General features: G+C 49.8%; 1 protein-coding gene across 8 annotated transcripts in view; it reads left to right on the top strand.

Moving 5' to 3' along the window:
* LOC137423373 (phosphomannomutase 2) overlaps positions 1-21,940 on the top strand; it is an 85,090-nt gene that overhangs the window by 18,228 nt on the left and 44,922 nt on the right. For all 8 annotated transcript variants that reach the window (XM_078774293.1, XM_068110458.2, XM_068110459.2 and 5 more), the window contains exons 3-4: positions 8,006-8,117; positions 14,894-14,970. In XM_078774293.1, the coding sequence (XP_078630419.1) occupies positions 8,006-8,117; positions 14,894-14,970 (189 nt within the window). The remainder of the gene's footprint in view (positions 1-8,005; positions 8,118-14,893; positions 14,971-21,940) is intronic.

Here is a 21,940-nt window from a genome sequence, read left to right as displayed (position 1 = left end):
CTTCAGACCTTGAAAAAAAATCACAAGATGGTCAAACACTTGGAATATGTCATTCAATCCTGACAAATCTCACAAAGGACCAAATGACAAACCCTCCAATCTACTTTCGTAGCAATCATCTTGAGGAAGTTGTTATTCAAACTTCTGAGTTTCACTACCAGCCATGATCTTTCTTGGGCAAACCCCATTTCAAAGATGGCCTCCAAATCCAGCTGCTGACTGAGCATCCTCAGTCATACCAAGTCCTTCCTTGGCACACCTGAACTCCTATCCCACCTACAAGGCCTTCATCCGCAGCTTCATGGAATACTGCTTTCCCCTCTGGCCTGGCTCCCCTACCTCACATCTTGCTCAGCTTGACGCTGTGAAAACCAAGATCTTCAAGATCATTGGAATCTCCCGCGATGAAGCTGAGTGTATGGGCCTATCACTTCGCCATCACAGACAGGTCGGTGGTCTCTCTGTCTTCACCCACCTCCTCTTTGGTCTTGCTCCCTCTGCTCTTTCCGTGCTTTGTTTCCCCTACCCCCTCCCCATGTTTCTACGTTGCTTACATGGTCCACCAACAAGCCCCTTCTGGTGAAACTACCTAAATCCAGGCTCATTGTTCACCTACACTCAATCGTTTTTTTCCGACATGTGGAAACTACTTCGACATTCTTTTGTATCTCATTCTTCAAGCGAGCTGATCACCACCATCTTTGATCGTCCCCACTCCAAAATCATGATCTTTTCTACCCTCCCCCCCCCCTCCCCACACCATTACCTCCTCCGTCCAAATTTGCAGTTGTCCTCCCTTGGAGTTTCTGTATCCATCATGTGCACCTCATGCATCCTCTCCCGCCCCCCATTCCTCTCCAACACCCATTGTTATCCAAGTTTCCCTCTATCTTGGCTTTAGCTCTGCTGTTGGTGCTTCTCCCCTTCTATCTACTGTTCATTTTGCATCCTGTTACATCTTGATCCATCCGCTGTATTTTCTCTTCCACGAGCCTTTATTCAAAAATAAAGAAAAAATAGTCATTTCGAAAAAGAAAAAAAAGGTTCTTTAACCAAAACACAAACTTTCACAAACACACAAACACAAACAAACACACACAAACACAAACAAAAAAAACACAAACACAAACTTTCGACAAAAAGGGTTGGCGGCAGGAAGGGCATCCGGCCGTAAAACATTGCTTCAAAAAGGGGACCAACAAAAAACAACAACAACCACGGTGCCCGAAAAAGGCCAACCCCCGCTTTGCGGGGAAAAATGGCCTCTAAAGGTGGTTTTTTTTTTTTGGTTTTTTTTTCGAAAGTGCCATGTTGTGAGTAAGTTTATCTGATTTGGAAAATAAATCAAATGCCCCTTTTATCATCAACATTCCTCACATTTACTCGATTTATAACATGTTGATAATCTTGGCATGATAGATTGTAGGGGAATTGTTGAATCTTATTTATTTTGCTAAAATGCCACAGGGCCAGGACAATAGCTTCAATTTGCTTTCTAGCCTTGTTGTAAATCGTGACCCAGCAATAAACTGTCATATCCTGGTGTTTTGAATACAGGTGATCAATGTGTCCCCGTCCATCAAAACAAAATGTCAAAAGGACACATTAAGCTGGAGGACCTGTCTAATATTTCCGGTTCATGGTGGAGGTTAAAGATCCTTCAGTCTTTCCTGAAGCGTAGGCAAGTTATCACCGGCACCCGAGACGAAATTAGGAATTCGTGCCGCTTTCATTGAAGTATCCTGCGATGGAGTGGTGATCTGACCAGGATTGGTGAAAGCCTTGGAACTTTTCTCGAGTTGTCGTGTTGAATGCTGTGAAGCGCTAGGAAACAGTATGGGCATCCATTGTTGTTGTTCTTGTTGTTGTTATTATATGGCACACAATTAAGTCCACAAAACTGTCAGGGTACTGTATTGTGTGGCTTATGTGTTCACATTCCTTATTATATCCAGCTGATTGAAAATATACATCCCCTTTTCCAGTTCACCTGGTTGCGCATGGACAGGAAGTGTAATAACCAAAATTGCAAACAAAATTGGGATTTTTGACTTTTTAACGAGCCCCGTTTTATTTTTGTGCAGTTCATTTGCCACCACATTAACATGCTTTACCAGACTTATGGTTGAAGGAGCTGTGCTCCTACGCGAGTTGAAAGGATTGATGCGACAAAAGACGGGAATTCATCCGAGTTTCTTTATTCAGCAAAACCAAACTCGGGTACTCTGAAAAGCCCGTTTATCGGGCAGCAATATATATATGCAATCAAACACTGCGAGAGTGGGCGTGCCCGGGCGGCCTGGGCGAGCCCGGGAAAGGCAAGTCTGGACATGCCCGGGAAAGGCGAGACTGGGCGTCTCCGGGCGGTCTGGGCGAGCCCGGGAAAGGCGAGTCTGGACATGCCCGGGAAAGGCGAGACTGAGCGTCTCGGGGCGGTCTGGGTGAGCCCGGTACAGTGATCGCTCCCTGGTTGCGTCTTCGGCAGGTGTAAGGCGATTGTGTATGCTCAGCGGCAACCGCTACACGCGCCCCCCCAGAATCGACTTGCACCGGCAGGGTCAATTTAAGGGGGGTCCTGATGACCCGGCCGAAGCGACCCCTGGAGGGTCGTGGGGGGGGGGGGGTGGGGGTCCGGTGTGGTGGTGGGTGGTCGAGCGGGGGGGAACCGTGGACGGGGGGCGGCCTCGCCGCGGAGGAAGGGCCAACCGTGGTGGTTGGTCGACGTCCACGTGCGCCGGCTTGAGGCGGTCCACTGAAATCCGGTCCGACCTGCCGCCGACGTCGATGACGAAAGACTTGTCGTCCTGTCGCAGGACCCGGAAGGGTCCGTCGTACGGCGGCCGGAGTGGCCCCCGGTGTGCGTCATGACGCACAAAAACGTACTCCGCTGTGCGAAGTGCTGGGGGGACGTAGGACTGGGGGCCACCGTGGCGGGACGTTGGCACGGGGGCAAACCATCGGGCGGCCTCCTGGAGGTCCGAGCGCTGGCGAGCTGCGGACCAGGGACTGGTAGCGTCGGGCACGAACTCGCCCGGGACGCGTAGCGGCTGGCCGTAGACGAGCTCGGCGGTGGACGCCTGGAGGTCCTCCTTGGGGGCCGTGCGGAGGCCCAAAAGGACCCACGGCATCCGGTCGGCCCAACCGCCGTCCTGAAGGCCGGCCATGAGCGCGGCCTTCATGGAGCAGTGAAAACGCTCGCACAACCCATTGGCTTGGGGGTGGTAGGCCGTGGTACGGTGGAGCTTGACCCCCAGGTTGCGGGCGACCACGCCCCACAGCTCGGAGGTGAACTGCGGACCGCGGTCCGAAGAGATGTCCGCCGGTGCGCCGAAGCGGGTGACCCAGGTGGCGATGAAAGCCTGCGCCACGTCGGCGGTGGTGGTGGAAGCGAGGGGAACGGCCTTTCGGCCACCTGGTGGTCCTGTCCACCATGGTGAGCAGGTGTGTGAAACCTCGTGATGGGGGAAGGGGGCCCACCAGGTCCACGTTGACGTGGTCGAAACGCCGTTCGGGCACGGTGAAAGGTGCCAGCGGGGCCTGGGTGTGGCGGTGGACCTTGGCCCGCTGGCAGGCCGTGCAGGCGTTGGCCCAATCGCGGACGTCCCGTCGAAGTCAGTGCCAGACGAAATGCGCCGACACCAGCTTCTGGGAAGCTTTCCGGCCCGGGTGGGAAAGGCCGTGGAGGGAGGCAAAAACGCGGCGCTGCCAGGTAACGGGCACGACGGGGCGAGGCTGGCCTTGGGAGACGTCGCAGAGCAGGACAGTGTCCGCGAAGGGGACGTCGGCCAGGCGGAGGCCCGTGTCCGCCGCCCGGAGGGCTTGCACCATGGTGTCGGTGGTCTGGTTGGCCGCCATAAGCGCGAAGTCCACGCCGAGGTGGACCGCGTTCGCGCTGGCCCGAGAAAGACAGTCGGCCACGGCGTTGTCTTTTCCGGCGACGTGCCGGATGTCCGTGGTAAATTCCGACACGGCGGAGAGGTGGCGCTGCTGGTGGGCCGACCACGGCTCCGTGACTTTGGCCATCGCGTAAACCAACGGCTTGTGGTCGACGAAAACCGTGAACGGGCGGCCCTCCAGGAGGTGGCGGAAATGGCGAACGGCCATGTATAGACCGAGGAGCTCGCGGTCAAATGTGCTATATTTTAGCTCGTTCAGCCGGAGTTGCCGGCAAAAAAAAGCGAGTGGCTGCCAAACCCCATTCACCCATTGTTCGTGTACGGCGCCCACCGCATAGTCGGAGGCGTCCGTAGTGAGGGCGATGGGAGCGTCGAGCACCAGGTGAGCCAGCAGCGTTGCGTCGGCGAGGGCCAGCTTTGCGCCTGTGAATGCCGCGTCCATGGCTGCGGACCAGACGACGTCGTGCTTTGCCGGCTTGCCCCGGAGGGCTTCGTAAAGGGGCCGCATGAGCTGAGCAGTGCGGGGCACGAAACGGTGGTAGAAATTCACCATGCCGAGGAACTCCTGCAGGGCCTTGATGGAGCGGGGACGCGGGAACTCGGTGATGGCCTCGACCTTGGTTGGCAGCGGCACGGCCCCGTTTCTGGTGATGTGGTGGCCCAAAAGGTCAACGGCCGCCGTGCTGAAGTGGCATTTGGCCGGGTTGACGATTAAGCCGTGCTCGCTGAGGCGCCCGAACAGTGTTCGGAGGTGGAGGAGGTGCTCGGTCCCGGACGTGCTGGCGACGAGGATGTCGTCCAGGTAGATGAAGAGGAACGTCAGGTCGCGCAGCACGCCGTCCATCAAGCGTTGGAACGCCTGGGCCGCGTTCTTGAGGCCAAACGGCATTCTCAGGAATTCGAACAGGCCGAACGGCATGATGACGGCCGTTTTTGGGACGTCGGCCGGCCTGACAGGTACCTGGTGGTATCCCCGTATTAGGTCAACTTTCGAGAAAATGACCCGCCCCGCCAAATGGGCGGAAAAGTCCTGGATGTGCGGGACCGGATACCTGTCGGGGGTGGTAACGTCGTTGAGGCGGCGGTAGTCGCCACATGGGCGCCAGCCGCCCCCCGGCTTCGGCACGATGTGCAGTGGCGAGGCCCACGCGCTATCGGAGCGCCGCACGATGCCGAGGTGCTCCAACGCGTCGAACTCGGCTTTTGCCACGGCGAGCTTGGCCGGGTCGAGGCGGCGGGCTCTGGCATAGACTGGTGGGCCCGTAGTTGGTATGTGGTGCTCGATACCATGTCTCACTGCGACGGCCGAAAACGTCGGCCGCGTGAGGGCCGGGAACTCTGCAAGCAGGCGAGCGAACTCGTTTGCCGCCGGGAGGGCGCATGCTAGTTCGGTCGGCGCGGAGCTGCTCATCGTGCATGCCAGGGAGCTGAAAGTCTCGGCGTTGACAAGGCGACGCCGTTTGACGTCGACCAGCAGCCCGTGTGTGCAGAGGAAGTCGGCGCCTAGCAAAGCCATGGGCACGCTCGCCGTCACAAAGGTCCAATTAAAGCGCTGGTTGCCGAAGCAGAGGGTGACGTTGCGCGGGCCGAAGGTGCGGATGGCCGATCCGTTGGCAGCGACCAAGGAGGGGCCACAAACGGCGGTCTGCCTGTCCTGCTCGGAGGCGGGTATGACGCTCAGTTGGGCGCCGGTGTCACAAAGGAAACGCCGCCCGGACGCTTTGTCCTTGATGAAAAGCAAGTTGCCCGAGTGGCCGGCGCTCATGGCTGGTAATGAACGCCGGCCCAGCCGTTTCCCGACTTGCCGAAAGTGCTCAGCATGTCCGAGCCTTGTGTCCAAACCTGGCGTGGTAATAACACCACGCTTGGTCAGGTGGAGGCCCCGGCCGTCGTGTTGGAAGCGGTCGGCGCGGCGTGGCGGCCGCCAGTTGCACCGGCAGTTCGGCCTCCAACCGCACCGGGCGCTCGGGCGCCATGGGCATCGCCTCGGACGGCGGCGGGCTCCAGGTAGCCGCCCCGATGTGCTGGCCTGCCGAGGAGACCTTGTCGGCTTCCCTGGCGAGGGCGCGGGGATCCGTGATCTGCGTGCCTGCCAGGGCAAAGCGTACCTGGCTAGGCAGCTGGCGGAGGAACAGCTCTCGGAAAAGAAAATCCGGGGAGTGCTCACCGAGCAGCGAGAGCATGTTGTCCATTTGCTCGGACGGGCGCGTGTCGCCGAGCTCGGGCAGGTCGAGCAGGCGTCGTGCGCGTTCCACCGGTGAGAGGGCGAATGCGTCGAGGAGGAGCGTCTTAATCGCGCCATACTTGTCAGCGGCTGGCGGGTGCTGGAGGAGGCCCAGGGCGCGGGCCGCGGTGGCGGAGCCGAGTGCCGCTACCACATGGTGGAAGCGGGTGTCGTCGGCGGTAATGCCTCGCAGGGCAAACTGGGAGTCCGCCTGGGCGAACCAAACCGCCGCGTGAGCCTCCCAGAAGGTAGGCAGTTTAAGGGCAACTGCCGTGTCCATGTCGGGGGTCACCAATGAAGGAGCTGTGCTCCTACGCGAGTTGAAAGGATTGACGCGACAAAAGACTGGAATTCATCCGAGTTTCTTTATTCAGCAAAACCAAACTCTGGTACTCTGAAAAGCCCGTTTATCGGGCAGCAATATATATATGCAATCAAACACGGCAAGAGTGGGCGTGCCCGGGCGGCCTGGGCGAGCCCGGGAAAAGCAAGTCTGGACATGCCCGGGAAATGCGAGACTGAGCGTCTCCGGGCGGTCTGGGCGAGCCCGGGAAAGGCAAGTCTGGACATGCCTGGGAAAGGCGAGACTGGGCGTCTCCGGGCGGTCTGGGCGAGCCCGGGAAAGGCGAGTCTGGACATGCCCGGGAAAGGCGAGACTGAGCGTCTCCGGGCGGTCTGGGCGAGCCCGGTACAGTGATCGCTCCCTGGTTGCGTCTTCGGCAGGTGTAAGGCGATTGTGTATGCTCAGCGGCAACCGCTACATGGTTATATTTTCCACATCATTTTATAAAAATCACACACATTATGTAGAACTGGGTATAATTATGTTTCTTTACCAGAGCCGTTGTCATGGAAGAGCAAGAGGTGAGCTGCCCTGATAGTGGGACAAACATCAAGGTAGGAAAATGGCCAAAAAAAATAAAAATGAACAACTATGGCAAAAGGAGGAGGACGGGAAGAAACACTGAGCCTCGCAAGCAAGATGGTCGTGTTCGGGAAGGTTAATGGGGGTAATGAAGATCATAAGTCAAAGTTGGGGATGACAATAGATGACTGTGCACTACTTGCTTGAAGCCCGGAAGGGAAAACTGAGACAGCACACCCCTTTGTAAGGTGATTCCATAGACCGGAAAAGTGAGGAACAAAAACGTTGGATAACATGTTACCGTGAGCTTGATTCCGTCCATTAGTTGTCCAGCAGGTGATTATTATTATTATTATTATTATTATTATTATTATTATTATTATGATTATTTATTTTTTTCAAAACAGATCCACAGGTTGTAAAAGGTTGCTAGATTTTACATTACATTTTACTGTGAGCACCACCAATCTCTCCATGTCCATGTGACGCTATCAATCTCTCCATGTCCATTTGACGCCATCAATCTCTGGAATGTTTGTTGTACATGCAGACAACGCTTGTTGATGCCGATTTGTTAGTTAATGTTCAACTCGTAAAAGTTTGCCAACTTTGTGTTTCATCAATAGATTTTGCTTGTTCTCGTGATGGTGTTGTTTGCATATGAATGTCAGTGCAGCCTGGTGTGTGGTTTACTATATGCTTGTTGAGCCTTGTTTTTTTAAATTATTTCTGAAGGAGATGGAAACACCTTAATTGGTTACAAGTGGGTTTAGGAAGATGTAAGGGCAGGTCAAAGGTCCACATAAAGTGTGGCACATTTCTTTCACGCCTCCACATACCAATCTGGTGCTGTTTCTGAGATTACTGTGTCAGGCAAAAGCATTTGGTGGCAATTATTGTTGAAATAAACATGCTGGAAATTAGAGATGCCGGTGAAACCATGGTGAATGTTGTAAAACATAGCAAAACAAAATTTCAAAGATCCTCATCTGGTCCAATCTCTGTACTGATACCTTGCAGGTGATTTCCCCTGAAATGGACTCCTTCCTTCATGAAATGCAAGGCAAAGTCCTCTTGGGGGTCGTCAGTGGCTCAGACTTCAGCAAAGTTTCTGAGCAGCTGGGAAAGGATGGTAAGTGTAATATAACTTGTGGGGTGAAATGGCACAGCCATGATTGGCTTAATCGTTTTTTTCTGTCTATTAATTGTAATTTGTTTTTGCATATCTGCCAAGTGCTGCAAATAGTCAAAATATTTCCAGAATTAGAGGAATGCTGGACTTTGTCAAAGCAGATGTGGATCTGTGTCGGAAGACAAGTTTAACTAGAGCAAAGTCTATGGCGTGCCATCGCAAATCCCCACGCTTCCCAATTTGAGTTAACAAATTTCCGATTTGACCCCTGTGACCCTCAGTCCCACCACCTGGGGCATGAACCGGGGTTCACATCCAAAAAAATCGTTACATATTTCATGCGTCTCCCAATGTTGATTGCATATACAACAACAACAAACAACATGCATTTTAAGGCCATTTTCCCTGCAAGAGCGGGGGTTAGCCTTGCGGTCCCCATGACAATGTTCTCCATTTTGCCCTATTTTCTGCATCTCCCCTTGTTAACCCCCTTGCCCGCATTTCTTCTTTGACCATCTTTAGCCAAGTCTTTCTCGGTCTTCCCCGTCCTCTACTTCCTTCTACATTCATTTCCATCACTCTTCTCAACCAGTCACTTTCATCCTTCCTCAACACATGACCAAACCATCTCAACCTGTTTCTCTTCACAGCATCCATCACAGGCTCTATTCCCATCATCTTTCGCAATTCATCATTTGTCTTCCTCTCTCTCAACGATACTCCACACATCCACCGAACCATTCGCATTTCCACCCTTTCCAGCCTTCGTTGCTGCTCTACGTTCATTACCCATGTCTCGCTCCCATAAATCATAACACTTCTCACACATGCAGCATACGCCTTTCCCTTCAGCTTCAACGACACTCCCCTCCTCGTCAGCACGCCACTCAGTTCCCGAAACTTCTTCCATGCACATCTCACTCCAGCAACCGTTGCCGAGTCTGATCCACCTTCTCCATTCAGCATGTCTCCTAGGTAACAAAATGTTTTCACACCTTCCAGCTTCAGGCCATCCCCAAGATCCAACTCAACATTTCCTCCATCTGCAGCTCCCTCTGTGCACACCTTACACTTGAATGTAGCTGCCACACTGGTTAATGACCCTCTCAAACCACTACATTTTTGATGAACCCACTCAGCGCACATTGGACATTGAATGGAATTCACTCCGACACCCTTCCTGCACACAGCACACGGCCACTTCCCAGTTCTTTACACCTCACCACATGCTTTACCACTTGCCATCACCTTCGTTTTTCCGATATTCACCTTCAGACCTTTTGTCTCCATACATTCCTTCCACTTGTTCATCTTCTCCTTCAGTCCATCCATACTTTCTGCAATCAACACCAGCTCATCTGCATACAACAACTCCCACGGTAAACCCTCCTTTACGTTCTGAGCCAGCACCTCCATGACAGCTACAAATAGTAGTGGACTTAGTACCGACCCCTGATGCACTCCCACCTTCACTTCAAACTCACCACTGTTCCCGTCCTTCGTCCTTACAGCTGTGCGCGCTCTTTGTACATTGCCGTCACTACTCTGATCAACCATTCCTCCACTCCTAACTTCCTCAATGCCCATGTCACTACTTCACGTGGAACCCTATCGAAGGCTTTCTCCAGATCAACAAACCCAAGAAACAACTTCTTCCTCTTCTCCATATACTTCTCCTGCAACTGCCTCACAATAAAAAGCGCATCTGTCATTCCTCTTCCTGGCATAAATCCAAACTGCATTTCGTCAATCTTCACTTTCTTCCTTATCCTCCTCTCCAACACCCTTTCCAATACCTTCATTCCATGCTCCAATAACTTTGTCGCCCGATACGAGCCACAGTCAAGAGGGTCACCTTTCCCCTTGTATAGAGGGACGAGGGTACTCAGTTCCCAATCTACTGGAATGCGGCCTTCTTTCACCACCAGATTGCAGATCTCTGTCATTCTCTTCACACCCCAATTTCCCGCTGCCTTCAACATGTCTCCCACAACTCCCGTTGGCCCTCCCACTTTTCTACTCTTCATTGCCTTTATCGCTTCCTCAACTTCCTTCTCGGTTATCTTCTCTGCCGGTCCTAAAACTGGGTTACTCTCTATGTTGCCATCCCATTCATTCTCTGCATTCAACAGTATTTCCATATATCTCTTCCATCTTCCTTTAATTCCATCTGGGTCCACAACGATTTGTCCCACTTCATCCTTCAAGCAACTCACCCCCATCACATCACACCTCTCTTTCACTATCTGCTTTGCAATCCTGAATACCGCTCTCTGACCCTCTTCCAAATCCAAGCGTTCTCCGAACATTTTCCGACATGCCTGCTGTGCCTTTGCTACCTCTTTCTTTGCAGCCTTCTTGGCTGCCTTATAACTTTCATGCTCTGCCTTTTCTGCCCCATACCCTTCGCCTTCTGCCACTCCTTGAACTTCTTCCTCTTCTCATCAACCTTCTTTCCAACTTCATCATCCCACCACCATGTTTCCGAGTGCCTCGGTGGTCCTTTTGTCCATCCACATACCTCACCAACGGCTCCCAACAGACTATCTTTCATTGACATCCAACCACTTTCAAGCTCAACCACATCATCCTCTACCATATTCAGCCTCTCTTTTAATGCCTCCCTCACTGTCACCTCTTTCAACCTCCACACATTCATTCTCGGTTGGTACTTCACCCGCCGATCTCTCCTCGCACCTTTCACCCTAATGTCGCAGACAACCAAGTGGTGCTGTGAAACAGCCTCCTCCCCCAGGATCACCTTTGTTTTCCCGGAGGTGCCCCCTATCTCGCCTACGCACCAGCAGGTAGTCAACGGTTGTCGTCGACCCACCTGACGTATATGTAACAAGCTTATTATCCTCTTTCTGGAACTGAGTATTACAAATCAACAAATCAGCTCCATCAGCAAACTCCAAAATCCTTTCACCTTCTCCATTTCTCACACCATATCCCCATGAACTCCCTCAAAACTGGCCATACTCCTTCCCACATGTCCATTTAGGTCTCCTCTTACCACAACAACTTCCTCATCTTTCACATTTTCCATCAGCTTCTCTATTGCACACCAGAACTTGTCCTTCTCTTCATCGCTCCGACCAACCTGCGGAGCATATCCCGAGATGACGTTCACCAAGAGCTTTCCAATCATCATTTTCACCATCATCAACCTATCACTCACTGTAGTGACACTCACCACACTGTCTACAAACTCCTCATAAAACAGGACACCAACACCATTCACACCTTCTGGGCACCCTTGCCACACAAACTTGTATTTCTGTCCCTGCATACCCTTCACCATTCTCACACCACTTCCCTTCCATCTCGTCTCCTGCACACAACATATGTCCACTCTTCTTCTGACCAATACTTTCACCACTTCTCCTGATCTCCCTGTCATTGTCCCTACATTCCATGTCCCAAACCTCAGAAACCAATCTCCACGTCGGGCATCAGACGTTTTGTCGTCATAAATGGAATGATTTCCACCCTTGCTTCGATCGGGTTCCCCACCTCGAGTTTTGACGAGAGGGAGTGGGGTCCCCCACGGGGTACTTCGGGCTGTACCCTGCCCATATGTAGTTGTAATTGTCATGGTTCTCTTTTTGAGGCAATGTTTTTATGGCCGGATGCCCTTCCTGACGCCAACCCTTTTAGTCGCCTCCTACGACACGCAGGGATACGGTGTACCTATTCTAAACCGGGGTACACACCGGGAGATTGCAAGACTGCATATACAGTTTCATTTAAAAAGTGTTTTAAAAGTGTCTGAAATGGCATTTTCTTTGTATTTGACCTTTTGACCCCACCTTAGCGGGCGGGGATAAAAATTATACTGCTCTCGCACCTTTTTGCCATGTGATGATCATAACTACCAAGTTTGGTGAATTTCTGCACAACCGTTTGGGAGGAAGTAGCGTGACCAATTCTTTTTTTTTTTTCTTTTTTTTTGTATACAAGATTGAGGCTCGTGAAAGAGCGAACATTAATCACACAGAAAGACAAACCGACACATAAAACATATAACATCGGGAGCGGTAGACAAGATGGGGAGAGAGGAGGAAGGACACAAACACAACTTTATTTTGAGAGCAGGGACCGAGAGACATGGAGACATCGAGAGATCTGTGAGAGGGAGAGGGCATTGGGGGGGGGGGCATGGGAAGGGGGTAGGTGGGAGAGGTATAAAACATATGGACACTGCCAGGACTTCCAGGAAAGAAGTTGGAATTTCAAACAAGGTGGATCTGGGGTGAATTAGCAGGGGTAGAAAAGATCAAGGTTTTGGATGGGGGAAGATAAGAGATGGTGGTGAACAGCTGTTTTAAAGACCTGGAGGGATGAGTGGGATTGAAGGGAGTGAGGGAGTTTGTTCCAGAGGCGGGAGAAAAGAAGAATGAAAGAGTGAAGGTGAGCATAGAGCCGAGATTTCGGCAGTTTAACCATCAGAGGGTTGCTGGCAGATCTTGTGCGACCTGTAGGAATATTTGGGGGACAGAGCACAGAGAGAGCTGGGGGTGCAAGGCCGGAGAGGAGTCGGTAGAAGACAGAAAGACCACCCACCTGCCAGCGGTGAGTGAGTGAAAGGCCCTCAGAGATAGCTTCATCGCGGGAGATTCCAATAATTCTGAAAGCTTTGGTTTCGACAGCGTGAAGCCGAGCTAGGTGTGAGGCAGGAGCACCGGCCCATAGGGGAGAACAGTATTCCATTGAGCTGCGGATGAAAGCCTTGTATGTGGTGAGGAGCTCAGGTGTGCCGAGGAAGGACTTCGCACGACGGAGGATGCCCAGTCGGCGACTGGCTTTGGAGGCCAGCTTGGAAATGTGGTTTTCCCAAGAAAGATCATGGCAGATAGTGAGACCCAAAAGCTTGAGCGACAGAACTTCTTGGAGAGGATTGTTGAGAAAGTAGATGGGAGGGTTGTCCAGGCGATCTTTTCGGAGAGACATAGTAAGAGTGTGAGATTTGTCAGGATTGAAAGACATGTTCCACTTGTTTGACCAGTCTATGATTTTGTCCAAGTCTTCAGAGAGTGAGGAGGCTGCAGACTGCCGATCTGAGGGCAGAGGAATGGAGCGGCAGAGAGTGGAGTCATCAGCAAAGAGATAGAGAGGATTTTCCAGAGAGTCGGAGAGATCATTGATAAAGACCAGAAAAAGCACAGGGCCCAGAACACTGCCTTGGGGAACTCCAGCCTGAACAGGAAGGGGAGTTGAGAGAAATCCATTCAGGGCCACACGTTGACTACGACCAGAGAGGAAGTCCGCAAGCCATGCATGGAGATTTCCATGGATACCATAGGAGGAGAGTTTGGTGAGCAGAGCTGGGTGCCAGACCGTATCGAAGGCACGTGATATGTCGAGGGAGACAGCTCTGATTTCCTGTTTGGCATTGAGGACCTCCATCCATTGTTGAGACAGCAGAAGCAGCATGTCCAGAGTAGAGTGACCTGGTCTGAAACCAAATTGATGATCAGAGATCAAGCCGTTGGAGAAGAGGAAAGATTTCATATCCGAAGCAATGATGGATTCCATGACTTTGCTGATAATTGGGAGCAGGCTGAACCTGCTTGGTTCACAGACAGATGGATGGATGGACAGACAGACAGACAGACAGAGCCGATTACAATATTCCAGTGCTTTTTCAAAAAGCGTGGGGATAATAATCGGATTTATCATCTGAAGGTTAACTAAGAATTGCTAATGGTAATGACTGAAACGTCGGCTTTACCTGCTTCCCATGGTAGTTATCACATCATTGTCAATCTTTAGTTGATAAATCTTATCACCATACTTACACAATTCTAAGGCGCAACCAAATGAGACGTTTTATTTTGGTGCACATCAAAATCGAAAGTAAAGTTGAGAGATGAGTCGAGAGACGAGGGATTAGAGGGTGAGAGACAGATCAAGACAGAGACAGACAGAGATAGACAGACAGGGAGAGAGACAGAGAGACAGAGACAGAGAGACAGAGACAGAGAGAGAGACAGAGACATAGAGAGATGAGACATAGAGAGACATATGGAGATATAGAGAGATATAGAGAGATATAGAGAGACATAGAGAGACACAGAGAGAGAGTGAGAGGCGCAGAGAAAGAAAGAAAGAAAGAGAGCGAGAGAGACAGACAGAGAGACAGATGGACGTGCACCTTGTCTCTCTGCGGTGGAGGAATGGGAGAAGACAACACGTCATCACCTACGTCATTTCAATAATGATGCTTAATACAGGAAAAGAGCGACACATCACTTGTTGAGTGATACATTATTACCATTTTATTAACTCGATGTTGGTGGGTTGGTCCTTGTATAGAGGGGTGCTACTTAACCCTTTGAGTACGGATGACGTCCAATGCCGCAACCCGCGAAAAAGTTTTGTGTATGGATGACGTTACTACACGTCATCGACTGTACCTATAAATAGATCGTCAGTACGTGGTTGCATTCCCGTAATGTAAAATTAATCCTGTAACGGCGGTATTTTTATCAAAAAAAAAATCCTGTACTCAAAGGGTTAAGCATGGGACACTGGGACAGAGAGACAGAAAAACCCCTTTACGTGTGTGATAATGTCATTTCCTGTGGAGTAAGATTTCCATCTAAGAAGGCCTTTTTTTATGGGACAAAGTCTTTTCTTTTTGGTTTTTAAATGCTTTCTCGGTATAACTAAGTTTTCTGTGTTTGAAGTTGTATGGCAGGAAGTAGGTACAATTGTGAGAATGGAAATGCGACTAATAAAGACTGAATGCAACTTACATCGTTGTCTTGCAGTGCTGACAAAGTACCAATACGTGTTTGTGGAGAATGGTCTCGTGGCCTATAAATATGGTCAACTCTTTGCAAAAAAGGTGAGATGCAAGAACTAACAAAGCTATCAATTTTAGCCAATGACATTGTATAGATTTCCATGGACTTTTTCATAGAACTTCAGCAAGCATTTCATCTTTTGCCTTTTACAAAGGTAATTTTACTCCTTTGTTCGACTTTCCAACAGCATACCAAATGAGACATCTCTAAAACTTCTCATCCAAACTGGGTTTACATCCAATTTGAGCCTTTATCAAAAAAACTCTTGTTTTTGGACATTTCACTCTTGTCTTTTTTTTACTCTTCCATGGGTGCATTTAGGTTTACTATCAACGGTACCTGCCCTATGGGCGAGGCTTCAATTGGAAGGCCCAAATGAAAAGGCAAAATATCAGAAATTGACGCCTTTTTAAAATTTTAACGATTTATATAAACATCCGTTAAATCATATCACACGCAAATCATCAAAATCTAAACAGTATTTGTAGAATTTCAATAAAAGCTAAATCACTGTTCATATTGGTAAATATAATTCCATCGTGTTTGGAAAAACTGAAAAATTGGGAAAAAAAAATTGGAAAAACAATATAGCCTATTTTATTCCAGGGATCCCAGGATTACCCACCCAAAATTTCGTTACGATCGGTTCAGCCGTTTTTGCGGTACCTGGGAACGGACAGACAGACGGACATTTGGTGAATTATAGTAAGATTACATTACATTGCTATTCATATATAATATGGCTATATGAAAGGGACTGTGATTTGAAACTTTTTTCTATTTACTGTCCCTTAAAATTTTACAAAATTACAGGATTTAACTAGAATGACACTCAGTAGAGCGCATACCTCTGCCAGGCTGAACAGTTTATGTTTCCCACTGATAGGCCAGATCTGAATTCAGACCTGAACCAAAATCGAATCGGCTTGTTCCTGTCACCTACCCTACTAATGCACCTCGTTTTGTCATAACCTGTCCACACCTTTTTGAAATATCGTGCTATATATCGGTGTTGGCCCCACCTCTCAATGCTGAGGAATCACTTGAAAGTTAAATAATTATCATATCCAGATCCAGATTCAGATCTTCACTAAAATTGAATCAATTATTCTTTGTACATACCCAACTTGTCTGCCAAATTTCGTCCGAGTATGTCCGCAATGTTTTGGGATATCCTGCTCACAGACAAACAGACAGACGAGCAAACAGATAGACAGGGATGAAAACATCTTCAGTGGCGAAGGAAATTACTATGTTCAACTTAACCTTGCACCATTGCACAATGATGTAAACTCTCAATAAAGTATTTGTGTACTCACATAGATGTTTTGAATGAAAGAGTTCTATCATAGTTTTAGGAAATGAAGAGAAGTACATTAAAAGATTACCTTAATGGGGTGTGGGTAGTGTTACGTGGTCCTCCCGGTGACTACCTGGTCTCGGTGACCCCCGGACCGTGAGAGGAACTCCGCCAGAAAGATCTATTATTTAGGCGCTTTCGTAACGCAATCAATATGAATTCCAATCAATCAGAAACCCCACACCAAGGATCCGGAATAATCAATGATATATTCCCCGAGCAATCAACAACCATCCACAATCAGCAATCAATAGTACAAAGAGGTAAACTCATCTATCTATAATTCCAGTAATCTCTGTACGTTTGTACGTCTGTACGTTTGTTTGTCTGTGACCGCTGTTTCTCGACAACCACGGGTCCGATATACTTTTAACTTGCCAGGTATATTGCTGGGGACCCGAGGATGTGCCTTTTCAAGGTTTCATATTAATCGGACAATTACTTACCGAGCTATGTCCAAAAAACGATTCAACCAATCAGAGAGCAGCGAACGATCGCGTGTGCCGAACGTGGAGGACACACTCTGCCTCGGATGGCACATTTGAGAGCGTATTCATTTATTTCACGTTTGCAAACTATGTTGGCGTTAAACTATGTTTTAAAACTAATAAAACCGAATTTGCGATTCATTCGCTTTCCTGCGCGTTTGTGCACGCGATGGCGATTTCTTTACCAAACTCCGGAAGCCGTTCGCTTTGGACCAAACCATTGCATGTAAATAGAGGGGGGGGATTGTCACCGTACTCGCAAGCCGTTCGCTTTGGACCAAACCATTTCATGTAAATAGAGGGGGGGGGATATAATTTTAGATATAGATATAGTACGGGCAATGCCCTAGTCTATAATAACTCTAAGATGGCCATCTTATACATTCCTCACGTGAGCCCCACTCCCGACTCCCTCCATGGTCAATGTCTCTCTCAATGTCTCCGTACTCCTGTAGTTCGATCTCCGCACGTGGGCGGTTGAACGGACCCTTCCTGACGTGCTTTCACCGGGCACGTCCCGTACCGGGAACCACGGCTGCAGCGCGCACCTCCTGGCCAAGCAAAGCGGGTACAGCAAAGCAGGCAAAGCAACACGCGGCTTGCCCAGCGCGCGCGGCCCAAGGTGCGACCCGTACGCGGCCTTGTAGACGGTGAGGCGAACTGTGCCAGCTGCTTGGTTCCGTGCCCGAACCCACGGTGACTTGACGTGTCAAAGGGTAGTTACACGTCCCGGTAACTCCTCTCGCCAGACGGGCTTTTAAACGCCGATTCTGTTGCGTTGCTCCATCGCGATACCGCTCGCGTCCGAGCTCGGCGAGGAAGAAGAAGAATCCTCGCGTCTCCAGGACCTCGTGTCTTTTCTTCCTCCGTTTCCGGTCGCCTTTTTCTCAGAAGGCCTCCTGACCCTTTAATCACAACAACCTTTAATCGACTACACATTGATAAGCAAAGCCCTGAATAGTAATTCACATATTCACATAAATATGTAACACTCCCCCCCTTCAAGAAAGAAAGTTTGAACCCAGCGAAAACTTTCTTTGCCGGCCAACTTGGATAAACAAACCAGATAACTCACCCCCCCCCCCCCCCCAACTCATCAGTTCCCCCCAGGCACAGTCATCACTTAAAAATAAAGCAACAAAATTTCACACAATCCCCTAGATTAATTCCCTCTGGACCAAGCGTCAACCACTTCTAGTTTCTCTTCAATGACGGTTAAGAGGTGGTGACCCAAAGCCCCCAAATTTAAACCTCTCTATAGCACTTTTTCGGGAGGCCCAGCGGAGTATTCCTACATGGACGCCTTAAGGAATGTGGAGTTCACGGTTAGTCCGGGGAGGAAAGTTCATTACATGGACGCCTTTAAGAACGTGGAGTTCACGGTTAGTCCGTGCAGGAAAGTTCACTACCTGGACGCCTTTAAGAACGTGGCGTTCACGGTTAGTCCGTGTAGGAGCCTCGGCTCGGCGGCTCCCCCGTATATAGTGCTTCAACTTCTCCAGACGCATAACAGTTACGGTGGGACCCCTTGTCCCAGCCGTTACCTGACTGGCGGTCTCCTTCTCGGCCAGTGCTCTGACATTCATTCTTTCGGGAGGTGCCGTAACTCTGGGAGCCTCCATAGGAATATCGGCTGCTGCCAACCCCAAAACTCCTGCCAAGTGGTCCTCTTCTGTAGACCGCTCGACGCCTACGAAATGCCTTCCCTACTGTTATGGTCCGACCCTCCAAATCCTTACCATTCAAATTCTTCTCTGCCTCTCTGGCGTCTCTTGTGCTTGCAAGCGTGACAAAGCCGAACCCTCTTGACCGTTGCGTTTCCCTGTCTTTTACCACCCGTACTTCCACCAGCGGCCCATATCTGTTGAAGACAGAGGTCAGAACTTCTTCCTCTGTATTGAAGTTCAGTCCCCCTACAAATAGCTTGCAACTTTTGTCGCCATCCCGAGCTGGTGGGGTGTTATTTTCCCTGCTGTGCTCTTTACCAACCCTCGGGTTACCATAAATTTGCCCCCCGGCCAAATCATTCCCAATAATCACAGATACTCCCTCTACAGGAAGCGTGGCTTGTAAACCGACGGTGACCGGTCCTGACACCAAATCGGATTCCAAATGGATGACATGAAGTGGGGCACTAACACAGCCACCGATCCCTTGTAACCGAACACTATCACCAGTTGCGGTACTCTTTGACAATGGCAAAATGCCTTCAAGCATTAAGGATTGATGGGCTCCTGTGTCCCTCAAAACCCTAACCGGTCTTGGGTTAGTCAAGTCTCCCTTGAGTGAGACCAACCCCTCATAAATAAATGGTTGTTAACTCTTCTGTGGGCGATTTCTTACGCTTGCCATCGCATTCGGAGTGGTAATAGTCGGACTCCGCTCTGGGTCTTCCCTTTTCATGAGGTAACAACTGGACATCAAGTGTCCAGGTTTCTTGCAAAAAGCGCAAGTAGGCCCGGAGGAAAAACTCGTGGTCTGCCTCGGGCCCCCCGAAAAATAAGTTTGTCTTCGGCCCGTAGCCCCCTGATTTCGAACAGTTCGGGTATCAGCGTTGTCCCCATAAACATCTCGAGGCCGCCGCCATGTATTGTCGTTCTCCGCACCTGCTGTTCCACACCTCCCCTGCGGAGATCTAGGCGAGGAGTTAGGTTCGTGGACCCCTATCCGGTGTGTTAAGGCATAATCATCTGCCATGGTGGCTGCGTCCCACAACTTTGGTACTTTCTTTTCCTGCAGGTACACTTTGATGTCCTCGTGGACACACTGTTTAAATTCCTCCACCAGCATCAGGTCACGCAATGCTTCGAAGTCGTTCCCGACTCCTTTTGACTCACACCACCGATCAAACATATTTTCTTTCACTCTAGCAAACTCCACATGGGTCTCACTCTCCCTCTTCCTGGCATTCCTGAATTTTTGCCGGTAAGCTTCCGGAACCAACTCATAGGCTTTGAGGATGTGCTTCTTCAATACCTCATAATCTGCACATTGGTCCATTGGTCGTGCCGAATAAATCTCTTGAGCTTTACCCACTAGCACACTTTGCACTAGTATGGTCCAGGCCTCCTCCGGCCAGTTTAACTGTCGAGCCACTTTCTCAAAGTGTGGAAAAAATTGAGTGACTTCCTTTTCACTGAAGGGTGGAACCAGCCTCACATGTCTGCCCACCTCCCAGGTGTTCTGGCTAGGTGTCGACCCCGTCCGCAAGGGTGGTACCTCTCCCCGTTCTCTCATTAACTCCAGCTCCTTGAATTTAATTTCTTGCTGAAGCTCCATGTCATGTTCCTTTAATTCCCTTTCCGCTTTTCTCTCCTCTGCTTCGAGGTCCCTTGCAGCTCTCCTCTCCTCTGCTTTTCTCCCTTCTAACCTTTCCTGGAGTTCTCGTTCCACTCTCCTTTCCTCTGCTTGTTTCTCTTCTCTCCTCTCTTCTGCTTTCCTTTCTTCTTCTGCTCTTTCCTTTTCTGCTTTCCTTTCTTCTTCTGCTAACCTTTCCTGGAGTTCTCGTTCCACTCTCCTTTCCTCTGCTTGTTTCTCTTCTCTCCTCTCTTCTGCTTTCCTTTCTTCTTCTGCTCTTTCCTTTTCTGCTTTCCTTTCTTCTTCTTTGATCCGTTCCTGGCTCCGTAATTGCAACTCCAGTTTCCGGAGCTCAACGTCTTCTGGTTCTTCGGGTAGCCACTCCCAGGCTAACTCGTCCCATGTTCCTAATCCCACCATAGATTGTATCACCGTGGTCTGCAACTTGCCTTCCTCAAATTAGTTCGGACCTCCAAGTTAAAATGTTTGGCCAATTTCAAGAGGTCCGACTTTAGTAACGCTCGGAACTGTGCCTCACTCGGGGTTACCGCAAAGTTCTGTGCCACAAACGCCATGGTGCCTATCGTTAACACCTGTTAACCTTCACCCAAGACTTTATCCCCAATTTCCCCAAAAATTTACCAATTAAATAATAAATTTTAATTCATAAAAATATTATTTTATTATTTTATACAATTTTAGATCCCGGACGTAGACCCAATTGCGAATCCGCAAATCGTAATTTGGACGAGCCCCCAATTCTGTTACGTGGTCCTCCCGGTGACTACCTGGTCTCGGTGACCCCCGGACCGTGAGAGGAACTCCGCCAGAAAGATCTATAATTATTTAGGCGCTTTCGTAACGCAATCAATATGAATTCCAATCAATCAGAAACCCCACACCAAGGATCCGGAATAATCAATGATATATTCCCCGAGCAATCAACAACCATCCACAATCAGCAATCAATAGTACAAAGAGGTAAACTCATCTATAATAACTCTAAGATGGCCATCTTATACATTCCTCACGTGAGCCCCACTCCCGACTCCCTCCATGGTCAATGTCTCTCTCAATGTCTCCGTACTCCTGTAGTTCGATCTCCGCACGTGGGCAGTTGAACGGACCCTTCCTGACGTGCTTTCACCGGGCACGTCCCGTACCGGGAACCACGGCTGCAGCGCGCACCTCCTGGCCAAGCAAAGCGGGTACAGCAAAGCAGGCAAAGCAACACGCGGCTTGCCCAGCGCGCGCGGCCCAAGGTGCGACCCGTACGCGGCCTTGTAGACGGTGAGGCGAACTGTGCCAGCTGCTTGGTTCCGTGCCCGAACCCACGGTGACTTGACGTGTCAAAGGGTAGTTACACGTCCCGGTAACTCCTCTCGCCAGACGGGCTTTTAAACGCCGATTCTGTTGCGTTGCTCCATCGCGATACCGCTCGCGTCCGAGCTCGGCGAGGAAGAAGAAGAATCCTCGCGTCTCCAGGACCTCGTGTCTTTTCTTCCTCCGTTTCCGGTCTCCTTTTTCTCAGAAGGGCTCCTGACCCTTTAATCACAACAACCTTTAATCGACTACACATTGATAAGCAAAGCCCTGAATAGTAATTCACATACATTCACATAAATATGTAACAGTAGGGGACAGGCATTATCAGCCAAGTAGCCTCTTCCTGTCTGATTTTCCTTGTACAGCGCAGTGCACTCTTTCCCTCTGCAAAGTTTGCCTGAAATGTATTTTCCTTGAGAGGCAAAGATGCCAACATTGCTGGTTAAACAATGGTAATAATGACTTTGACTTCAATGTTTTTCTCCCATGTACTCCATATATTTCCTATCCCTAATTTTCACATACGGATTTTTTAAAAAT

The sequence above is a fragment of the Myxine glutinosa genome, chromosome 3 (assembly GCF_964187855.1).
Source record: "Myxine glutinosa chromosome 3, kmMyxGlut1.1, whole genome shotgun sequence".
Classification (NCBI taxonomy): Eukaryota; Metazoa; Chordata; class Myxini; order Myxiniformes; family Myxinidae; genus Myxine; species Myxine glutinosa.
This window is presented reverse-complemented; position numbering and strand designations above follow the sequence as displayed.